The following is a 22,530-nucleotide window of genomic DNA, read 5'->3' on the forward strand; positions in this document are numbered from 1 at the left end:
CACCATTCAGTGGTCAATAGCGGAATACATATACACACCATTCATTGGTCAATACCGGAATTCATAGACACATATTCATTGGTTAATATCGAACATAATATATACACCATTCATTGGTCAATGTCGGAATTCATGTACACACCATTCATTGGTCAATATCGAACTTCATATACACACCATTCATTGGTCAATATCGGAATTCATCTAGACACCATTCATTGCTCAGTATAGGAATTCATATCTACATCATTCATTGGTCAATATCGTATTACATATCACACAATGTATTGGTCAGTATCGGAATTCATTTATATACCAGTCATTGGTTAATAGCGAAATTCATATACAAGCCATTCATTGGTCAATATCGAACTTCAAATACAAATCATATACATCCATTGGTCAATATCGACATTCATATACACACCTTTGATTGATTAGCACCAGAATTCATATACACAACATTCATTGGTCAATATCGAACTTCATATATGCACCATTCATTTGTGAGTGTCAGAATTCATATACACACAATTTATTAGTCAATTTCGGAATTTATACATACATCATTCATTGCCAGTATCAAAATTCATATATACACCATTCATTGGTTGATATCAGAATTCATACATACACCATTCATTAGTCAATATCGGAATACATATACACACCATTCATTGGACAATATTGAACTTCATATACACACAATTAATTGGTCAATGTTGGAATTTATGTAGACACCAATAATTGGCTAGCATCGGAATTCATATATACATCGATATCATTGCCAGTATCAGAATTCATATATACACCATTTATTGGTTGATATCGGAGAATTCATATATACATCATTCTTTGCCAGTATCAGAATTCATATATACACCATTCATTTTTAGCATCGGAATTCATATATACACCATTCATTAGTCAATATCGGAACTTGTATATACATCATTAATTGACCAGAATCCATATATTCACCATTCCTTGGTTGATAGCGGAACTCATATATACACCATTTATTAGTGTGTATAGGAATTTTATAGCATGACAAACCCATGCCAAATATATGTGCCCTAATCCTGGAGACGAAAATAAAATGGCTTGCCAATCACAGCTTTCCCGTTTTGAGATGGAAAATCTACAACAAGTTTATAAATGAGACAGTGGATTCAAAAGTGGAAGAAGATGTGTTAACACTAGCAACCAAGTTTCTACATCTTTGTGGTGAGGTGTGTTGATTTTTTTATATTTCCTGACAATCACACATTGTACTACAGTGGTTACAGTACAAATATTAATTTGTAATGCAAGTAAGTAACTGTATGTTAAAATCATTGTGTATCTTAACGTTTTATTCCAGGTTGTTTATTTCAAATGTGTTACTCTAAATGAAGAGGATGTTGTTGTTCTTGAACCAAGCTGGCTGTGTTTCATTGAGTCATTGGCCCATTCTAGCATCTGAGGAATTTATCTAGTTCAGCAATATTTTGCCAGAGAAAATGTATTTTGAAAGATGGGAGATTGAAACAGTTTTCCTACATTTTCAGCTCTTAGAAGAACTTAACTTGTTGCTTCTCTTAAAACGTGATCCTAATGGTGCCTCAAAAAGGATTTCTTCATCATACCAACTCTTTTGTCAGAAGATGTAACTGAAGATCAGTGGTTGAAGGTGTCGAATAGACGAAACTATGGCCGTAGGATTCAATGCCACAGTGACAACGACATGCTTTTACCAGGACTCTTTCCCCAAGTTTTTACACGAATTCGCCACATATTCACTGAGCTTGGCAATGCACCTAGTGGTAATTGGAGGAATGGTATAAAGGCTTCCCATGGTGCTGAAGGCCTGGTTTATTTTACCAATGGTAAGTCAGCAATATATATATTTGTGAGAAGTTAAAATGGTGAATGCAATTGTGAGTGCCACCAGCTGACGAACATGATTCAAGGGTGTTTCTACAGTGTTCGTAACAGAATATATCCAGGCTGTGACGTGGATCAATATATTCTTAGTCCAAAAACTATAGAAAATGTTCAACATTTTGAAGAAGTTATTTATTATTCACTCGATAAGATTCGTTCTGCAGAATCCAAGAGAACTACTGTATATGATGAGATGACTGGTATAGAAGAAAAAGTTGATGACTTCCTACCGATTTTCGAGGACCCCCCCCCCAAAAAAAAAACACCCCCCTCTACCCCACTACCCCGCTCATTTATCCAGGGATGGCAAAATCAGTCCATGTCATTCGCCCTAGAGCTTAGAGAATTTACCTACTCCTTCGCCAAAAAAATAGTGAAAACCCGCCTCACCGACGCATTCCTAAGCATTAGGCAGTTTTTCGACATCCACCCCAAACTCTCACACCTAAACGTCATCACCCAAATCGCATATGACGCATTTTCTCACATCTCTAAGCTCAATTCTGATGGCCTCCTCGACCTAACCGACCGCCTCTGCCCATCCGCTTGGAACCCCGCCAAGCTCAGTAAAAGTAACACAGACCCCACTCTCCTACTCAAGCAACAATCAAAAAACAACCGGGCCCGCCCACCCAAACAACCAACCCCCAAACCCCAGCCCCTCCTCCGAAAAAAACAACCAAAATATCCACCCCGCCGCACTCATTCACAACACTCAATACACAATATCCACCACCCCTCCCCCAAACCTCAATCAAAAGAAAAAAAGAAAAAAGAAACCTTTCTTTTTAATCTCGACTCTCCCCTCGAGATCCTGACGAGTTGTAGAAACGAAACCGGTCGACCTCACTCTTCAAACTGAACAAAAAGCCCCAACACGCCCGGTCATTTGATTGCAACCCAACAAACAAACAACAAACCGCCTTTGTGTCTACTCCCCAGAAAACCGCCCAAACACCCCCCTCCAACATAGTTTTTTACCGCCCTCCCGTAGCCGTTATAATCACTCATGCCCTACCATTGTCGCAACTCTCCCCTCTAATATTTTTCAAATAGTACAAATTTTTCAGCGCCATTTCGAAATCCCGTCTAGCAACCCACCACTCTCACATCCTCTACGCCCCGACAACAACACATACACATACTCCAAACACACTGTGTAGTTCCCCAATCAATGCATTTTATACCACAATTGAAACCAAACATTTCAGCTCGGCGCTCCACCAACCAACCCAACAAAACCTCCCACCAATCACGGAAAAATGATAAGCGTTCTAAAATTATTCTTTACACACTGGCTCCCCCGCCCTCCCCATGTTGTTGCCGCCGACCACAACAACAACAACAACAACATCGTCTTCCCCCCCCCCCGCGCCAGTCCCTGTTATTTCCTCCACTTTATTCCGATATCTCACATCCCAATAAAATTCAATACTCCCCTCAAACACCCCTGGGAGTCATCATGGCTTATAATTAGCATCGCCGGAAGTCACCATGGCATATAATAAGTCCCGCTAAAGATCACCATTGCATATAGTTAGTACCCCTGGGAGTCAACATGGCTTATAATTAGTACCCCTGCAAGTGACGTCTGAAAGTAAACATGGCATATAATTTGTAACATGGAAGTCGTCGTGGCATACAATTAGTACCCTTGGAGGTCACCATACATAAATAACTGCACCTAGAAGTCACCATTTATATAATTAGTATCCCTGGAAGTTAGCATGCCATATAAGTAACCTGAAAGTCACCAGGATAAAAAATAATACCACAGGAGGTCACCATGGCTTACAATTAATACCCTGAAAGTCAGCACGGCATTTAATTACTAACCTGGTTGTCACCATGCTATACAATTACTTCCTCTTGATGTCACCATGGCATATAATTAGTAACATAAAAGTTACCAATGCATATTATTAGTACACTGACAATCAAAATTACTTGATTACTCTCAATATGACGAATGCAAAACCCGAATACTTGTCGCTCAACTAGGGGTAGCTATGTCGTCTTGAGATAATTCAAAGTAGACTGAAATATTTTCTAATTAACGAGAATCTTTAATCAAGGGTATCGGCTGATTTTAACCAAGCTTAGATTCAGATCATACAATAATCAATAATCTAAAACGCTATACAAACCCAGACATGCTCTAAAAATCTCGATTACTATTTTTGATCAATGGCACTTTGCTATTGGTTCTATAGGAGCTGTATATTGAACTTGTTTTTTTTCAGATAGCGTTGCAAATAAGTTTCAGTGGTTAACAACTGTACAGCTATTTGTATATTAAAAAGGGCATTATCTGTTTTTCCAAATTCATTAACTGATTTTATCAAACTTGGTTGCGAAGATTATACGTTTTTGAACCAGTATGCATTTTGATTTGTTATGTTTTAATAAGGTCGATTTTTGAGGTCAATCCAGAGTTGTGTCTTAGGCATTGATCGATTATTTGCAAGGTAGATACAAAAGCAAATCATATTTAAGTATTGTATTTTGGGTGGTAGTATTATGTTTTGGATAAAAATGTGAGACATGCTATTACAGCAGGTCACTTTGTTTCAAGATGTCCATCGGTACTTAGATAATCATAATCTGTATGTATGCTGCTTTTGAGACGTGTCTTGAGTTAGGTAAGTAGATATCCTAGAGAAAAACGGTCACGGTATCATTTTCATCGAGGTTTTGAATGGAGGGTTTAGATACATTTCTGACAAAGTTTACAAATAAGTAAATTCGCAGCTTAACAAAAAAAAAACATCTCTACCCCTCATTCATAACGCAATGGCTAATTTGAACCACCTGCCATGTAAATTATAACCCAGATAGTATTTATGTTTCTTGCAATTATTGTTAGGTAAGGATGAATTCTGCATACTTCACTAGTATTATTGATGATAATACATATATTATGTGTTTGGTCCAAATGGGGGAAGGTAATCTGCGCGAGCGCTTCTATTCAATATTGCCCAAACGTGACGTATTCAAACGCGTTTTGAATTCATTGCTGATTTTCAAACACGGTATTCTAGTGTAGCTGAGCGAATAACTCAGTTTCATCAAATAACCGCTATGTTGTTAAAGTTACTGACGAAACATTTAAGACGCGATGCCAGCCATTATTGTAAATACTTTACAAGACGCATGATGACTCATGACCGCAAATAGGTGATTTTCCGAACAATTGCGAGATCTCGCGAGATGCATGAAAGACGCGCGTTGAACGTCCGCCGCAAAAATCGAACGATTTGATTTTGAACTCGAATTTCTTTATTTCGCAGCTTACATTGACCGGCCGATCTTCGACAGAGGAATATTGCTTCCGAATACCCTCACTTAATCGAAATTGCCTATCATCAAATGTGGACAGCACATTATTAAGCATGGAAATGTCCCCGAAATACTTTCGCGTTTGTCGAATCCCACGCGATGATTGACGCGACTACGACGCTATGACCTTTGTTTGTCCTGTTTTTACGTTCGATTTCACGCATAACGCGTGATTCTCGCAGTGTACGGAAAATGGTCGATTAGGAGTAAGAATCTTGCGATTCATTGTGTCAGTCATGATTCTTGCAAAATTGAAACATTCAAACTCACACATATTGCACAATTTATTAGCTGCGTCATTTTCAACATTTACACTCGAAGTGAATTAAGAGTTGAGAAATCGTGTGCAAACGCTTCAATATGTAAACAATACCGGTGAGAGCAGCATCGGTAAACTGGGTGCAAATGTATGGTACACACGAAGTGAATATACAGGCGGGAAATCGTATGTAGACGCTTTATTATGTTGAAAAATACCACTGAGAGCGCCACACATAAGCCAATGTACACTCACTTATGTTAAACAAATACCTATGGGGGACAATACGAATTGGATGCCAATGTACGGTACAGTCAAAAGGAATACAGAAGCGGGAAATTGTGTTCAAACGCCTGAGTATGTGAAACAAAAACCGATGAAGGCAGCCCACATAAACTGGGAGCCAAACTACGGTAAAATCGAAATGAATATAGAGGCTGGAAATCGTGGGTGAATGCTTCTATTTGTTGAAGATATACCGGTGAGGGCATCACACATAAGCAATGTTCGCTTCAATATTTTAAAGCGGGAGGGTCGTCACCTGCGCACGCATAGTAATTGAGGCCCAAGCGACGATAACAACACGCGCTAAAAACGCAAAGGCTCATGGTTAGACGCTTGTTTGTAAACATTGTCACGCTATGGCCATCTGACACATGCGCAGGTGACGACTCTCCCGCTTTAAACACATACAGATAAAGGAACTACACGTAAACTGGATGCCAATGATTGTAGAATCGACGTGAATATAGACGCGGGAAATCGTGTGTAAACGTTCCTATATGTTAAATATTACCGCTGAGGGCAGAATATATAAACGGCATGCCAATGTATGGTACAATCGAAGTGAATATAGAGGCGGGAAATCGAGTGGAAACTCTTCAATATGTAAACAAATACCGGTTGATTACCATACATAATCCAAAGTACGCTCCATTACTAGTATGTTAACCGTAAATCATTTGGGGGGCAGCACACACAAACTGAAAGCCAATGTACGTACTATCGAAGCAAATTTAGAGGCGTGAAATCGTGGGTAAACACTGCAATATGTTAAACAAATACCGGTGAGGGCAGCGCAAATAAATTGGACGCCAATGTACGGTACAGTCGAAGTGAATATCGAAGCGGAACATTGTGTGTAATCGCTTCAATATGTGAAACAAATACCGATGATGGCGTCAGACGTAAGCTTGATGTCAATGTCTTGTACAATCGAAGTGATTATAGAGAGGGGAAATCGTGTGTAAACGTTTCTATTTTTTTTAATACCGATACATAAATCAATGTACGGTACAATCGAAGAAAATTTAGAGGCAGGAATCGCATGTAAACGCTTTATTTACAAATGCCGATGAGGGCATCACACATAAACTAGATGCCAACGTACAGTACAATGGAGTTGAATATATTGGTTGGAAGTCGTGTGTACACGCCACAGTATGTCAAACAAATACCGTTGAGACAACCACACAAACTAGAAGCCAATGTAGCGTACTATCGAAGTAAATATAGAGGCGAAAAATCGTGTTTAAATGGCAGCACACATAAACTGGAAGCCAATGTGCAGTAAAAGCGAAGCAAATATAGAGGCAGGAAATTGTGTGTAAAATCCTTAATATATTAAACAAACACCGATGAGGGCACCACACATTAACTAGATGCCAATTTACGGTAAAATCGAAGTGAATATAGAAGCGGTAAATTGCCGTAAACGCCTCTATATATACAAATACTGAAAAGGGCAGCACACAAAAAGCGTTAGCCAGCTCTCTATACTGCCGATGTGGGATACTGGACTTAATAGCCAACTCACTCCAATCAATTGATACACTGAAAATTGCCAGTGTATGTAATTATAATTTTAGTACCGTGAATATCGCAATGGCATATACTTTGTAAGCTTAAAATCGCCACCCATATAATTGACATCCTGAAATCACACGCGCATATAATCAGTACCACCTGGAAGTCACCTGAGCATATAATTAGTGCCCTGCTAGTCGCCAGGACATATAATTAATACCATTGAAAGTCACCATGGCGCCATGGCATATAATCAGTGCACCTGCAAGTCACCATGACATATCATTTGTATCGCTGGAAGTCACCATGGCATATAATTAGTAACTTGGATGTCACCAGAGAATATAATTAGTAATACAATGTGCATGGATGTGCACGTTTGTCAGAAATAAGAGTGTGATCAAAAGAAAACGGCCAAAACAAACATAGACAGGTAGCAGAAATCCACACGCTATTCCAGCGAACATGAGCGATCTCATTATACCGAAAGAATATAAGGTAATATTATTTCTTTTTAAACTTGAACATTAAAACTATGCACTGTATTATATGAACCAAAATCGCTTTGCATGTACTGAGTAAATACTTTACTATTGCATTTACAATTAAGTTAAATCTGATTATCTCACTGCTACTAACCACATTCAGTAATGGACGACTTTGATATTAGGATATCTGTTACCACGTGCATGTACTGTATAAGTCAATATATGCATCCCAAGTATTGTAATATAAATCATGTTTATCTGATGGAAATTCAAAATTGTGTGATGTCATTCATGGTCGACCCCACAACCGTAATCGACAGCAACCAAGATTCCCTATATCACTGTTGAACATGCATTGGAGAATTGAAGCAGACCTGCCCCGTACCAATAATCACATCGAGGGTTGTCATCAAACCAACTATCCAACGATATGGAGATTTCTTGCTGTACTGCGTAGCGAGCAAAGCTTGAATGAGGTGATTATTAACCAAATGCTTTCTGGCCAGTCACCAGCACCACAACGAAGAGCATACCATGCCCGATCCATTAAGTGTATTGTAAAGTTTAACTCAATAAATAAAAATGTATCACAAAAAATCACTTTTTTTATTAACCAATAAATGCTTGCTAAATTTCCAAAATCATAAACAAGTTTCCGGGAGGGCAAAATTACCAGGGGCAACAGGCCGGGGGGAGGCTACTGTCCTGCTTCAACATCTACATATCACTGTGTGTGGCTTCATTCAAATCGATCATTTTAATTTTACCCAAATGCAGATAGGAAATTGGCGTGGCCAGCATGCATGGGCATGGTTACTACTTCCATTAAAACACAGTAGCCACAAAATGACTAAAAGCTTTGAATTAACTGATATATTTCAGTTTAATATTGAATTACATTTTCAAAAAAATGAAATTGCGTGTAGGGTTTGTTGAAGTTAATGTATTTTAAACTATTTTAACTTAATTCACTCTAAGCTCTAAATAAATGTCATTCACTTATAATTAAGCAGATTGCAAAACCACACATTACTACAAAATATGCATATCCACCTTGTTCTGTCGTGTTATTTAAACGAAAATCATGTATACAGTCCGTACAACACAATTATATTCTGCATTTTAACAAAACAGGCACTACGGCAATATGTACATGACTCTTTTGTTCTCTTGTCTTATTTGGACAAACATATATGCAGTTCGTACAACACAATTGGTAAAACAGATTTATAAAGCTATAGAGAAAATCAGTACTATGACACGATGTTTAGTCGTGCATGATAGATACAGCATCATGATCGTTCTTTTAGATGTATATTTATTGACACTACAAACTCGCAGTGAAAGCTTGGTGGTATGGTAGTTTGCAGTGCCATATTGCTTTTACACCCGATGATCTAGGGCCTATAAGTTTTATTATAGCATTGCAATATGGTCTGTCTATCGTTGTGTATAGTGTATGTGGTGAAGCAGTAAAGCCAAGTCTGATATTTTATTCGTGACGCCCCTTCTTTCTCACGGTACTTCTTTCTAGGCGAATGTATCATTTGAGAATACAATCGTACATTATGACACACTACGTGAAATGGTGTTAATACATGCCAATGCAGGTATTTATTTTCCCCTGTATTCATGGCGAATACATACAAATGCAGGACAATACATATGAAAACAGGAAATAATAATAAATTTCTGTATTCATGCCTTTATTCAGATATAATTGCACTTTTGAAAATACATGGTGAATAAACTGTAAATATCAGTGAATAGTGTTTGTAAATACATGGCTTATTGACGATTTATTTAGCAATATTTCTACAAACTATATTAATTTGTATTAACCAAATGCAGATAAATATATGGCTTGCATATAAATTAAACACACTTTATACATCCTGTCACATTCTATTATACATAAACTGGCAAATAATGCTCAGTAGTTTAAATGGCTATCATCCTATGTTCCCATTCATATCTTCATTACATTGTCAAATTTTGGGCGTTAGATGTACTGTATGTAGATATATTTTCAGAGAAATAAACATTTGCAAATCATGGAAAAAACACACGGATCTTTAAGGTGAAATCCAATCTGCTGTATCACGGAAGCGTTGTTGTATTTGTCGCCCAACAGGGTTGCCGCATTGCATTAATTTAGTTTAGAAGTGGGTAGTAATTTTCAAATGTTTTTTGGTTTGGAAGTGCATGACATTTCATTTACAGTTTCTCATTTCATTAGTCAATTCCAGATACTGAAATGCTCAAAGATAAGATCATTGTGCTGCCAAAATGCGCTGATTTTAAATGCATAAAAATCCCAATCTAATTTTGAATTGTAAGCCAGGTTTATGTGTACGGATGTGTCATGTCTTTGTGAACGAAAACTCTCATTTCGATTAAGAAGTGGATATCTGGATGGTTTAGAAGTGAGCATGGTTTAACGGATGTGGGCATTACTTAAGATGAAAGTAACCCCCCCCCCCGAGACACTATATTGTTGTGTATCACTAGTGGCAGGATTTCCCGGCACATTCACTGCCACTTGCTACACATGTTGGTATGATTAAACACATTTTGACTGTTTTTTTAAATGTTATTCAATAAGGTAGGACTTTGTCTTAGATTTAATTTGATATGTCATCATTGGTTTGTTTAAAATGTCTCTAGAGGGCGTGAATAGGCCTGCCAGAATAAGTTGTATGTTTTACCACAAATTCTGCGAACAGGACATTGCATGGTCATTCAAATGGCTAAAAACGTCAGCTTACTACAATGATTGAAGGCATAGAACACTGCTGCCGTGACATCTACGCAAGTTTTTTCTGTGGTTTCTGAATAAAAAATGATATAGCTGGCTGTGATATTTCATCACGTGACATGGCTGACTTCATTACTATGACAACAAAATAAAAGAATCTTGTAAACTGAATAAGTTTTCATATGCAATATTGAGCTTAGTGCAAATATGATCAAATCATATCACATAAGAATGGGGGAGATAATCATGTACCTATGATGTGTGTAGCATTTGTAGCTTCATGAGTTTTGGTGGAAAATGCAGAAGTTTGATGAAGTACCTATTTTGTGAGATAATCTGGGATATAAAGTCCTCCCAAAGATAAAATTCTCAACCTGCAGCCTCAACATTTTATGTTGGGTCTGATTTCATATTCCAGTTGATTGCACTGCATTCACAACTTGTAAATCAATCAAAGTGAAATACATTTTTAGTATTTTTTCTCACTCTTTTATTTAAAAAAACACAACACTAATTATATAATAACTACTTAAAACAAAGTATCAAACATGTATAACCACATGCATGAGAACTTGCACATACAAATACATGCATTTCAATGGATTTTTTTTACACAACAAAGTTAAGGATGACACTTTATATTGGAATTTTCAGATAATGCAAGAAAATGTGTTCCTTATAAACTCTTGTGGTACATGTGGTCTTACTTATAAACTACATTATTTTATTCATAAATGTAATGCCCATCTGAGGTTGTTACAGGCCAAGCAATTCATATTAGAGTGGCAGTCATTGTGGATGTAATGATTTGATTTACAATTTCTATCAGATTTCATTAAAACCTTTATTGCTATGATTTTCACATGAACATAATTATGTTGCAAAATTATTATTTTTTTACTTGATTTCATCATTTCATCAAGTTGGACTAACAATTCACAAGATAAAAACACCGAGTATGTCTTTACCACATATTTGGTCACATATGGACTATTTTGCCGAAACAAAATAAAATTATGTACAATGTATATACAAATTTTGGTCACACTGGCCCAATAGTAAAGTATTACAAATCCATTAAATAGGTGAATTTCTCTAAGTTGAAAATCAAAAGTAAATCTTTCACAGCTAAACATCTAGGCCCTATTAAATCGAATAGTTATTGAAAAAATAAATATGTAAATCAACACAATATTGCACAGTGCACGCCTCGTAAGGAAAAAATAACGTGCATATCTATACCAAGTTGTTCTATCCTTTTTATGTATTTTTTTGAGAAAAAAAATATGAGACAGAATTGCAAGATATGACTTGAATACTTTGCCAGGACCATCACTATGGCTAACCCTAAATGGCAGTGTCTGACACAGAGAGATGGAACGCCACAAACATGTGCGATTTGACTCCTCCCCTTCTGCACTTAACAAAAATTCCCAGTGTCAGCCCTGTACATGATATATGAAATTTAATTATTTAAATACTGGAGTCGATGGTACAACCACAGTAACATTTTCACCATTTGACCTACAATATGGAAATTGTATTTGGTGTTCAGCAGAAATGCAGTGCCCCATTATTCGCTGTATTGGAACAAAGGCAACACATTCAAAGTCTGTCCCCCAAACTTCAACATGTGATCCATAGTAAGAGTGCATGGGATGTTTCTTGTACCATGAAACCTCAGCAAGGATGTGAGACACTTTCTTCCTGTTGCCATCCGAGTCAGTCAATATAACCTCACTCCTAATAAAGTTGGTGATAAGCCCTGGTCTTGGCTGAGCACTTGCATTTATCTCAGACACATTACCAATCCACTTGGCATAAATGCAAGAGGAAGTCTCTCCTCTAGAAAACCTTGTGCAATAGATATTGTCACAGTACTTAACCCTCTTGTACTGCTCAGATAGCTGCAATACTGTGCATGATTTGGATGGATACATCTTTGCGTACAACTCAGAGAGTTCAGATACATCATCCTCATCAATGCTATATGCACGCTCTGGTGGCAACACAACTATACTGCAGTCTTCAGTGAAATTACAAAGACTAATATCAGGATTTACACAATTCAAGTACACTGAATGGCCTTGTTCAGCTGTTTTCATCTGATGTAGGGTTCCTCGTGATCTATCATCAGTAAGGATATTCTGCATTTCACTGTATTGTACAGGAAATTGTATATCAAACACCTGCTGACCTTGCAGAAATCGTCGCATAAGTTGAACTGTTATAGAATGGTTGTTTTTGGGATAAGACCCCAGAATACCATTGAATCTTTCGTATGAAAAGCACCAAAAACTATATACTGGGCCAAAATCTAAAATGCAGTCTTTTAGGTGCATATGCAAATGCATATTCATTGTGCATTTATTATTTCCATAGAGTCTTGCAAAAGTTTTACAAAAGTCATTTAATAACTTGTGTCCCTTGTATATTTCTTCCATGGAGATTCTTCTTGTGCAAAGCAACTTGCAAGCATCAACAAACAGTTGCCAACACTTGTAATGTTCCTTGGGAATCACATCTTTCAGAGAAAATAACGAATATACACACACCCAATTTTTCCACTGATCAGCAGTGAAGCCTGAGAAGCAATTTTGTTTGGAATTCTTCCAATATTTGAAGGGACTTTAAGTTTGTCCATACGTACTTGAATCTCATCCATTTTTGCTGCATCTATAATTCCTGCTTCTTTCCATACTTTTGTTACATGTTTAGCGGTACCCAGAAGCAAATTATGCATTGGGTCCACAACATGAAAACGAACAGGCTTGAAGTAATGCAAAGAATTCAAACTTGTCCACCGTGCACCAAATTCTCGTTCAAGGTTTGACTGCTCTGTTGGATTCTTTGCATGTAATGTTTTCAAACCATAACACTTATGTTCACTTTCACTTCTTTCTGGGTATGTCTCAACATTGAAGTTGCTGTAATCAGCCTTTTCTCCAAAAGCTGCACGTGGGAATTCTTTTAGGCATTTACTGCAACCTGAAATTAAAAAAAAAATAAGTACATATGCCTGGAAGGTTCACGACATATCATTCTTGGGAAAAATCACTTTTGACCAAAAATGATAAAAATATTCACTAACAATCAAAATTTGCATATTTTGACACAAATTTAACAACTTTAATTGGAAAAATCAGTCCAAGTACATTTGGTCAAGTGGTTCTGGAGAAGAAGATAAAAGTGGACATGGACAACGACGAATGATCAGTCATACCATGAGCTCCGCTCAGTCATCTTTAATGACAGCGAAGCTTAAAAAATGTTATAATATAAGTCCTTTAAAACTAGGTGGGGTAGGTAACCTATTTTTGTTTTGACTTGTTATGAGACCCTACCCCTCATAACTGAACCTAAACGCTGACATAACTTGTTCTAAGAAAAACCTAGATTTGTTTGTACTTTTCTCATATGACAGCAAACTTATTTCTGGTCTACTAGTATTTTGTATCAAACAAGAAAGCATCTCACCATTTGCTCTGACATTGTTGATCCGAATGATGTAATGACTGGTTAGGGTCATCAGCTAGCAAAAGTGGAACATCATGGGTAGCTTCACTTATTTCATTATCAACTTGAACAGAATGTTCTTTAAGTTTCTTTGAACATGCATCTACAAAAAAAGACTTCATTGTAAATATGGCCCTGATAACCTTGTTTATAATTATTGTTAACACAATCGGTTAAACTGTATGAATCGTGCCTTTAGAGACCATTGTTGCAGAAGGTAATAGACAAATCTGCAGAGTATTTTGTTGTACAAAATTTGTCCAACACAATTACTTGAACAAGGACATCTTCAAGTTTTCATGTGTCAGGGAGGTGTAATTACAGCTACATGTTTTTGTATCTGCATGTATTAAGCATTTTGGGTTATATAAGACAAGATACTTCAAGTTCAGTATACTGATTTGTCTGTATGGGTCTAATGTATAGTACATGTACATCAACTTGAAAAGAAGTCGACAGAAAACAGACACAAAACACGAGTTACATGTCAAAAAAGGTTTTAAAACATTAGTTACTATATAGTCTCTCTATATAAAAGCCAATACTTTAAAATTCTAAACTATTTGGGGCCACATTGGGGTATCATATCTATCAGAACTTTATCTTTTTGTTACATCCATCCCTGATTTGTTCTGAGACTGTTTATGTTTTGCCACTTTCCAGCAATTTCATTGTTTGTTTTATGCTAATGAGTTAGGTGCAGTCTCCATTGTTCCAATGTTTGGCGAGACAGGGACGCCATGCAATTTACGGTTCACTTCTTAATCGTTCCGACTGTAACAGGAAAGTGAACTGACAAGGATAATGTTATGCCTTTTTCACCACAACATTAAAAACACGCATTCAAATAAAAATTCTAATAATTTAGAAAACTAATACAGCATATTCTACAGTATTCAGTGGCGAAATCAACTGACAAAATAATGGTTGTGAATTGACACATTTAAATTTCGCGGCAAAATTGTGGTTGTAAAAATAGTAATAGCCAAATGGCTTGTTGCCAGTTCCATTTTAGGAGGTAAAAAATAGAATGTCAGACAACTCTCGAAAATGGTGGGTTATAATCCAAATATGGATTTAATTCAAACTGAAATATGTGCAGGCTCACCTCTTTCGTCTCCAATCTTCTTTCCGTCGTCGTCAACCCAGTAACCGTGCCTTTCAAAATACATTTGTTTGTGGTTATAAAATGACGACTTTCCCATCAATCTAAAACAGTGGCCACACTTCCACATGCGTTGCTTTTTCGGCGGTGGTTCTGACATACTTTAGAATTATTAATTGCATAAAAAAGAAAAACAGAATTGTATTTGGCGCTTCACGGACAAGATAAAAATAGCGATAGCTCATAAGCAACACATAAAGTCACCGGAAGTGATCCGCTCGAGACACTTCAGCGTAAAGAACCCCCTAGATCAGTGTATATTAATATTAGTGTATATTTTTTTCACCTAACAGTTAATATTTATAGTAAAACAAATAATTTTCACGGCAACTAGATTCATTACATTTGATGCAACTGAATTCAGTAGTGACAACATGAAGAACATTGATAAGATAAAAATGTACATATGTTTGTATAGTAATGAACAAGCTAGGTGGTCCAAACACAGCGCCACCAGATGTAGGTCATTCAGCGTACACAACGCTTCACTCATTCAGCTTTTGCTTATGAACCGTTCGCACTCGATTGCATTTATTGCTACAATTTAAAGTTATAATCTACAATGAATTCTCGACGACGCCTTGGTGCAACTGAAGCATTCAGTTCTATAATGGAAGACAGTCCGCCACGTTTATTTACTAATAGCACCAATAGTAGTCTCAATAGTGGCTCATTCTACAATACGAGTAATCCATCAACATCATCCATGCAATATACCGATTTAGACGCACAGCCAGCCCAGTTACCAAGGTGGTCAACTCCAAGACAACCACTGCAACAGCATAATCATAACGCAGCTAGTGGATTTCCATCATCTGACCAGAATCCAGGTAATGAAGAACTATTTTCTGTTTCTATTCTTGTGTCATTCTATAAGTATACGTTTATCGTTTCATTCATTGTTAAAGGTGTGAACAGACAATCTCAACAGCAAGTGTTTCTTTGTCTGAGTTAATGTTTGTCTAAGTTTGTTTTTGGTTTATACATAATTCCCTTGAAGTAATGGAAATAGTTGCAAAAGAATCATTTGGAAAGAAAAAAATGAACCAAAATATACACCCATTCTTTTAAATGTAACATTTTTATAGAACTATAAGTAATTTTTCATGTAAATACCATTCGGTGGTTCACAGTGCAAGTTTATTGAAGTATGCATGGCTTCCTGTTTTATCTGTTGATGAAAGGATCTGTAAAAATGGTCTGTACCATATGTAAAACTACTCCCCTGTAGTTCATATAGATGAATAGAGTAGATTGATGTAGTAATTAAACCCCAGTAAAGTTTTTTATTTTTATTTTTAAAGCTTCATTGATGAGTCAGTTTGACTGATCTATTCATTATTAATCTTTTTTATAATACTCTAGTGAGTAAATAAAAATAGTCATATCATTAAGCAAAGCTATACAGTATGCTTTTTTAGGAATCTAAAGTTTTTCACAACATTCTTTGTATATTTGTGAAATTGTCTTTCAATTGTTTTTTCTTTGTTGACTGTAGGATCAACATTTTTTTACTTAGCTTTCAGCTTGCAATTTATGCAAATGATTAAATACAGTTGTAACCCCTTTGTTTCGGTGTTTGTTGAGACAGTCAGTGTTCTCCCCAGTCTTCTGAAGCTTGGTCACTCGCCGTGATGCTTATGTTTTTGTTTACAAGTGTCAGTCTCGTCTTGCACGTATTTAAAACAATAACATGTATTGATCGAAAGGTAATCCTGCTTTTGTTAGCCATACAAAGACAGTGATAAAAACGGAAGTCTGCAATATGTTGCGAAGTCTTTCAAAGGTGCAGAGCCTCCAAATAAAAAAAAAATTAACTAGAGTAGCAATAATTTGCCCATTGAAAATTGCTAAGTTATTATGGGACAAATTAAATCCCATGATGCAACAGTGGGTTACCTTATCAGCATTGGCCTAGGGAGTCTGATTGCATATTAAAAGCATAAACAGATGAAGAAACTTAGCAAAACATAGCAAAAAACACATTGTGATAAAAGTGAATAGTTGCCAGCAATACAACAGTCTGCATTTAACCATGTTGTTTGGGACTCCCCAAGTTGCTGACAACTCAGTCTTTTAAAACAGACCGTTTTCAGGCATTATACTGTACGCAGTATAGTAAAACATATTTTCGAAAAGAGGAAATATTACAACTTTAAGGCCAACAGTGATGGTTCTATGTTCAGCATGTATTTGTTATACTAGTTTATAGAATAAAATCATCACGGCGGGTGTGGCTTGCCAGCAGCAGATGCTTCATGTGCACCTGGTCTGACTCCCTTGTGGGGGTTTGTGATGTCCCGCTTCCATCAATTTTGTCAGTTTATTTTTTTCTGGACTACTGATATTTGGAGAATAGCTTATTGGTACTACTATAATTATCATATTAAGATTTTTCCATTAATTTATCAGTCACCAACAACAGAATTTTATTTTTTTGTCAATCATTATTTTATTATTATAATTGCATATTGTCTTTTTGTTTGTTACAGCTGGAATGTTGCACATAACATAAATAAAAGAGAAAAAATAATAGATTAGCTACGATTGAAGTTTGAGAATAAGTATTCTGAGAAAGAGTACCAGTGTAAGTAAATTTTGATACTGGTTTCTGCATGTATACATTTTGGTTAATTATTTACTGGGTACCTGATAATTAAAATATATTTAGTTCATTGCATTTCAACTTACAGTGCTTTTTTTAATGCAGTGCACTACTTTATGAATATTTTATCTGCATAAATGTCAGCTGTCTTGTTATTCAAACCAATGCTACATCAGATGGTCCTCTGTCAGATTAGTTTATTTCATGACAATAATTGCAAATCTCTCTTTTTAGCAAATGTTATCATTTTTGATCAAAGATTATTTTTTCATCAACCGCATGTAAGATTGCTTTTAAAATATGGCATGAATGTTTTTGACATAGACTAGACCCTGACTTGTTAGTTTCAACGTATTCAGGTTTTGGCATATTGTTGCACATTTTCGATAGATTGTGTTGAGATTCATAATGTAGATACAAGGGCTGGTTCTCTTCCAGGTTTGTTCAATTGAATGTTAGGCCTTCTATATTTCAACATATTGCACATGGGCCAATATACTTTCCAAAAATATTCCAAGTTCAGATCAAGATAATTTCAAAGTTTATATGTTTGCTGCTATTATCCCATTCCGGGGATGCGTTACAAATGGGATGGGAGGGGTGCATGTATATGGATGCAGTGTAACAAGATTTAAATGGCACCCTAATCACCACAGCTATGGTTTTGAATTCACAGATGATCACTTGAACAAGAGTATTCATAGAAAGAACACACAAGAAATATGTGAAAGATTAAACTCTATCTTTAATAGCAGCATATAATTTTGTTTCAATTCCTTTCCAGTTGCTGTGAGAAGAGCCTATGAAAATCAAAGGATTAGGGCGAAAGAAGCTGCAAACATGACATTAAAGACAAAAAATACAAAGAATAAGCGATCACACACACTCCGTTGGCAGGTGAGTTTTTTGTTAACTATTTTTTATTGTTTTGTGGTGGTGAATGCTGAGACATCTGTCCATGAATCACTTTTCAAAAACTGCTATACATGTACAGCTTTGAGTTGTAGATGGGAATTTGCTCACTTGAAGAGGATACACTTGTAATGCTGCACATTAGGTCAAGAAATGTAGTTTTTCAAAACTGTTAGCGGGATTGCCTGGATTGCATTCACACTTAGTGTGTGTAGATACATAGAGTGGTAATTTCTCAAATTTGTTCTGTACGGTTGAATTTTTAATTCTTCCCCAAAAACCATAACTGGATTGCTTTCATGTTATAAACAGCATTAGCTAAAGTCGATTTAAAATCACCCATGCTGTTGAAAATATCAATCATGTGATAAAATTTAGTAATATCATTATAAGAGTTCATACATCGTACTGTACTAACGGTAAAAATTTATAAACATTGATATGAGATGGAGATTTAAAAAGTGAGCAATTGCGTAAAGTCTGAATAGGAGCATGAAAGCACAAACTGGATAAGATAGCTGGAACACTGTAAACACCAGATGCACATTTAAATAAAAACATCATATGTGCTTCTATTGGAGGTGTGCTTCTAATAGAGAAAATACGGTATTATTCTAATTTGATTTTTTTTCTCTCAACGTTCAACATGTTGGAGTTTACGTATCCTAATGATAGAATAGAGCCAATTTACAATATTTTGGTATCTTTAGCAAACAGTGCCCTGTTAAAATTATATTATGATCTAAAACCCAAAAATCAGTCAATGGTACAGACAACATTGTCTTCAAACATTTATATTGATAATATACATTGTAATTAACAAATTGAAACATGTATGTATAGTTAACTTATGAAACAATTTTTTTTCCAGACAATGAAAAGACGTGGAAGAGTGGTGGATGGAGAGGAGGAGAGAGCCATATGGAAAGAAGTACAACCTGAATTGATGTCTGATGAGGAGGAGCAGGAGGATGGTTCTCTCCTCCTCAGATCTCCAAGGTGGAGGGCTGTCCCGCTAAATGAACTCGTTATAAAATTGGACCAGCGACTCAATGATAGAGGGATTACGGACAGGCTTGTTAAACAAAGGCACAGAGCAACAGTTTTTTCCCTCAGAAATAAACCAAATAAACATTTTTCTGCCAGCTGTGTAATTTAAACTTTGTGTTGTGTTGTGTTTAATTTGACCCTGTAACTATTTACAAATTGATCTCAAGGCACAGTGATAAGTACTTTGTGTGGGGATGGAGTGAGAGGCTGCTTTTCATGTATTTAAAAAAAAATTATTACCTGTATTTATTTTCATCATTCTTTTTTTTAAAATAATAAACAATACAAGTTATTCTCATTTTATTTAATTGTTGTTTGTGTATTGTGATTGTCTTTAATAGAATACCCCCGATCCATAGGATAGAGAAACACCACTTTAATGGGATTAGTTAAGTGACATTGCAAAATGTCAAACAAAGGCCGATGTTAGCACATAAATTAGAATTTACTACTTACTTACATGCAGGACTGCATAATGATAATGATATTTGTAACAACAATTCTGTGATATTTTATTTAAACCTTCAAACAAATTGAGTGCCAGTCCCTGTATTGAAGTATTTGTATTAATGCTGACCTTATGATAAGAAAACAAGTTTCAATATTAAACCATTGCATAAATTAATGAAATTACACTCCCCTGCATTAGGCTTTTTCCCATTAATTCATAAAAATACAGTCCTCTGCATTAAGCTGTTTTCCATAAATTTATGAAAATACAGTTCCCTGCATTAAGCTGTTTTTCCATTAATTCATAAAAATACAGTCTCCTGCATTAAGCTGTTTTTCCATTGATTCTTAAAAATACAGTCCTCTGCATTAAGCTGTTTTTCCATTAATTCATAAAAATACAGTTCCCTGCATTAAGCTGTTTTCCATAAATTTATGAAAATACAGTTCCCTGCATTAAGCTGTTTTTCCATTAATTCATAAAAATACAGTTCCCTGCATTAAGCTGTTTTCTATTAATTCATAAAAATACAGTCCTCTGCATTAAGCTGTTTTTCCATTAATTCATAAAAATACAGTTCCCTGCATTAAGCTGTTTTTCCATTAATTCATAAAAATACAGTCCCTTGCATTAGACTATATTTACAATATCATAAATACAGAAAAGTACACTGCTTGTATCAGCTTGTATTCATATGAAATATAGCAATAATACAGAAAAATGCAGGATTGCATTCAGCATGAATACAACTGAATGTAGGATGTGTATTGTACCTGTATTAAAAGAGTGCAATTACATGTGAATACAGCATGTATTCACATTATATTCACATGAATGCATTGTAACATTCTTGTATATTTTGGTGTATTTTCTGTTAATACAAGTTAATATGCAGCATGATACAGTCTGTATTTTCGTAATTTCACGTAGTGACAATTGTATAAATACGTCTTAACTGGCCAGCTCTCAGAGTTGGGCAGGGGCATGTGGGTGAAGGAGGGGAAATATTTCAAATTAACAATTTCAATAATATTCTGAGAGGGTAAGTATTTTATTGAACGTGTTTTAATGGAATCGGTCCTTTTCCCTGGTGGTCAAATCGGTTCCCAAAATTAGCTGTTCTCTGGGCTTTTGTTTCCAATCCACCAAATCTGGCAGTGCTACCCACTGTTCCTAATGTCAAAAGCTTCTTGAGCTCTCAGGGGCTCCAGATTAACATAGAACTTTGTCATTATGCTGATTGCTAACTGTCTACACTTGAAGAAATTCTATTCTATTCTATTCTATTCTATTCTATTCTATTCTATTCTATTCTATTGTAAACCACTGTTGTAAATCATGGCTAAGACTGCACTGCTTAAGGTGAGGTGCAACGTCTGGAGGTGATAATGAGAAAGAATTCTTTCTCAAATATTATAAAACTTGATCAAGAAAGAGGTTCAAATCCACGATTACAGATTTAGCACAAATGTCTAACGATTAAGATATCCTCGGGGGCGGAGCTACATCACAAGACGTTCCATGTTGCTAAGACGCGCACCACTGTACATGCATTTCTATGGGCTCTGTGCGCGCTGCTGTGGAAAGCCGGTCGAGCCGGTGAAAATTCGAGAAAACAACACAAACTCAACTTTGAAGTAATCCCGAACAGCCAAATTTATATATGTTACACACGTAGGGCTAATCTTGTTACACTGTTCAGAGGATTCTCTACAATCATCCCAAAGTACCGTTTTCTGCGAGTTTTAGACCTTTGTTTTCACCGCCGAGGGTTGCCAGGCGGTGAAAATGCCCGGATGTCCGCCCCCGAGGATTTAATTTCTGATGAAGAAACATACAATTTTGGAACAATGAACAAATGAACAATTCATCTTTTGAATTTCTGTTTAACTAACATATGTTATACATATATCACTACACTTGTGGTCATAGTCTGTAATTTGTTCCGTGCTATTGCGATTTACAGACTTTGAACAAAAGTGTGAGATTATATCCAATGACCCACACTTTCTCGGAAGAATAGTTTCAAAAATATATGCTATTTTGTTGATATTTAAAGATATGTACCACAGTGCTGCATAACGAAATTACACACAAATAAATAAATAAAATACACACAGTTATGCCCATGACAGCACATTTAATTGATAACGCTTAATATTTTAATACCAATTCTCCTTCGAGCACCATCATTTCAACTTTTGTTGAATTTGCCTAAAGTTAAACTAGAAAAAATAACCCGAATAAATTAAACG

At 36.0% G+C, this 22,530-nt stretch overlaps 2 protein-coding genes and 1 pseudogene across 3 annotated transcripts; 2 read left to right on the top strand and 1 right to left on the bottom strand.

The window, feature by feature from the left end:
* Window positions 1–1,391: 1,391 nt before the first annotated feature.
* LOC146729974 (uncharacterized) lies at window positions 1,392–4,821 on the top strand (annotated as a pseudogene).
* A 6,221-nt stretch (window positions 4,822–11,042) lies between these two features.
* LOC146729975 (uncharacterized) lies at window positions 11,043–15,497 on the bottom strand. 2 transcript variants are annotated; one of them, XM_085494350.1, is made up of 3 exons: window positions 15,201–15,497; window positions 14,054–14,195; window positions 11,043–13,564 (listed from the first exon to the last, which is right to left on the bottom strand). In XM_085494350.1, the coding sequence occupies exon 3, from the start codon at window positions 13,018–13,020 to the stop codon at window positions 12,046–12,048; it is 975 nt and encodes a 324-aa protein (XP_085350476.1). In that variant the 5' UTR covers window positions 13,021–13,564; window positions 14,054–14,195; window positions 15,201–15,497; the 3' UTR covers window positions 11,043–12,045. Both variants share the same exon structure in this region, with proteins under 2 accessions (XP_085350476.1, XP_085350477.1).
* A 2,294-nt stretch (window positions 15,498–17,791) lies between these two features.
* Window positions 17,792–20,127, top strand: LOC146729976 (uncharacterized). Its single transcript, XM_085494224.1, has 3 exons — window positions 17,792–17,844; window positions 18,647–18,759; window positions 19,646–20,127. Exons 2-3 carry the CDS (start codon window positions 18,703–18,705, stop codon window positions 19,931–19,933), a joined length of 345 nt encoding a protein of 114 aa, XP_085350350.1. The 5' UTR covers window positions 17,792–17,844; window positions 18,647–18,702; the 3' UTR covers window positions 19,934–20,127.
* Window positions 20,128–22,530: the final 2,403 nt, after the last annotated feature.

This window comes from Saccoglossus kowalevskii, chromosome 20, assembly GCF_978046115.1.
Source record: "Saccoglossus kowalevskii chromosome 20, keSacKowa6.1, whole genome shotgun sequence".
In the NCBI taxonomy this organism is placed as follows: Eukaryota; Metazoa; Hemichordata; class Enteropneusta; family Harrimaniidae; genus Saccoglossus; species Saccoglossus kowalevskii.

Excerpts from the sequence above, each read along its gene's own strand:
- LOC146729975 (XM_085494350.1), bottom strand. The coding sequence starts at position 13,020 with ATGGAAGAAATATACAAGGGACACAAGTTATTAAATGACTTTTGTAAA.
- LOC146729976 (XM_085494224.1), top strand. The coding sequence starts at position 18,703 with ATGACATTAAAGACAAAAAATACAAAGAATAAGCGATCACACACACTC. Across the intron at positions 18,760-19,645 it reads CACACACACTCCGTTGGCAG|ACAATGAAAAGACGTGGAAG; the intron begins GTGAGTTTTTTG and ends TTTTTTTTCCAG.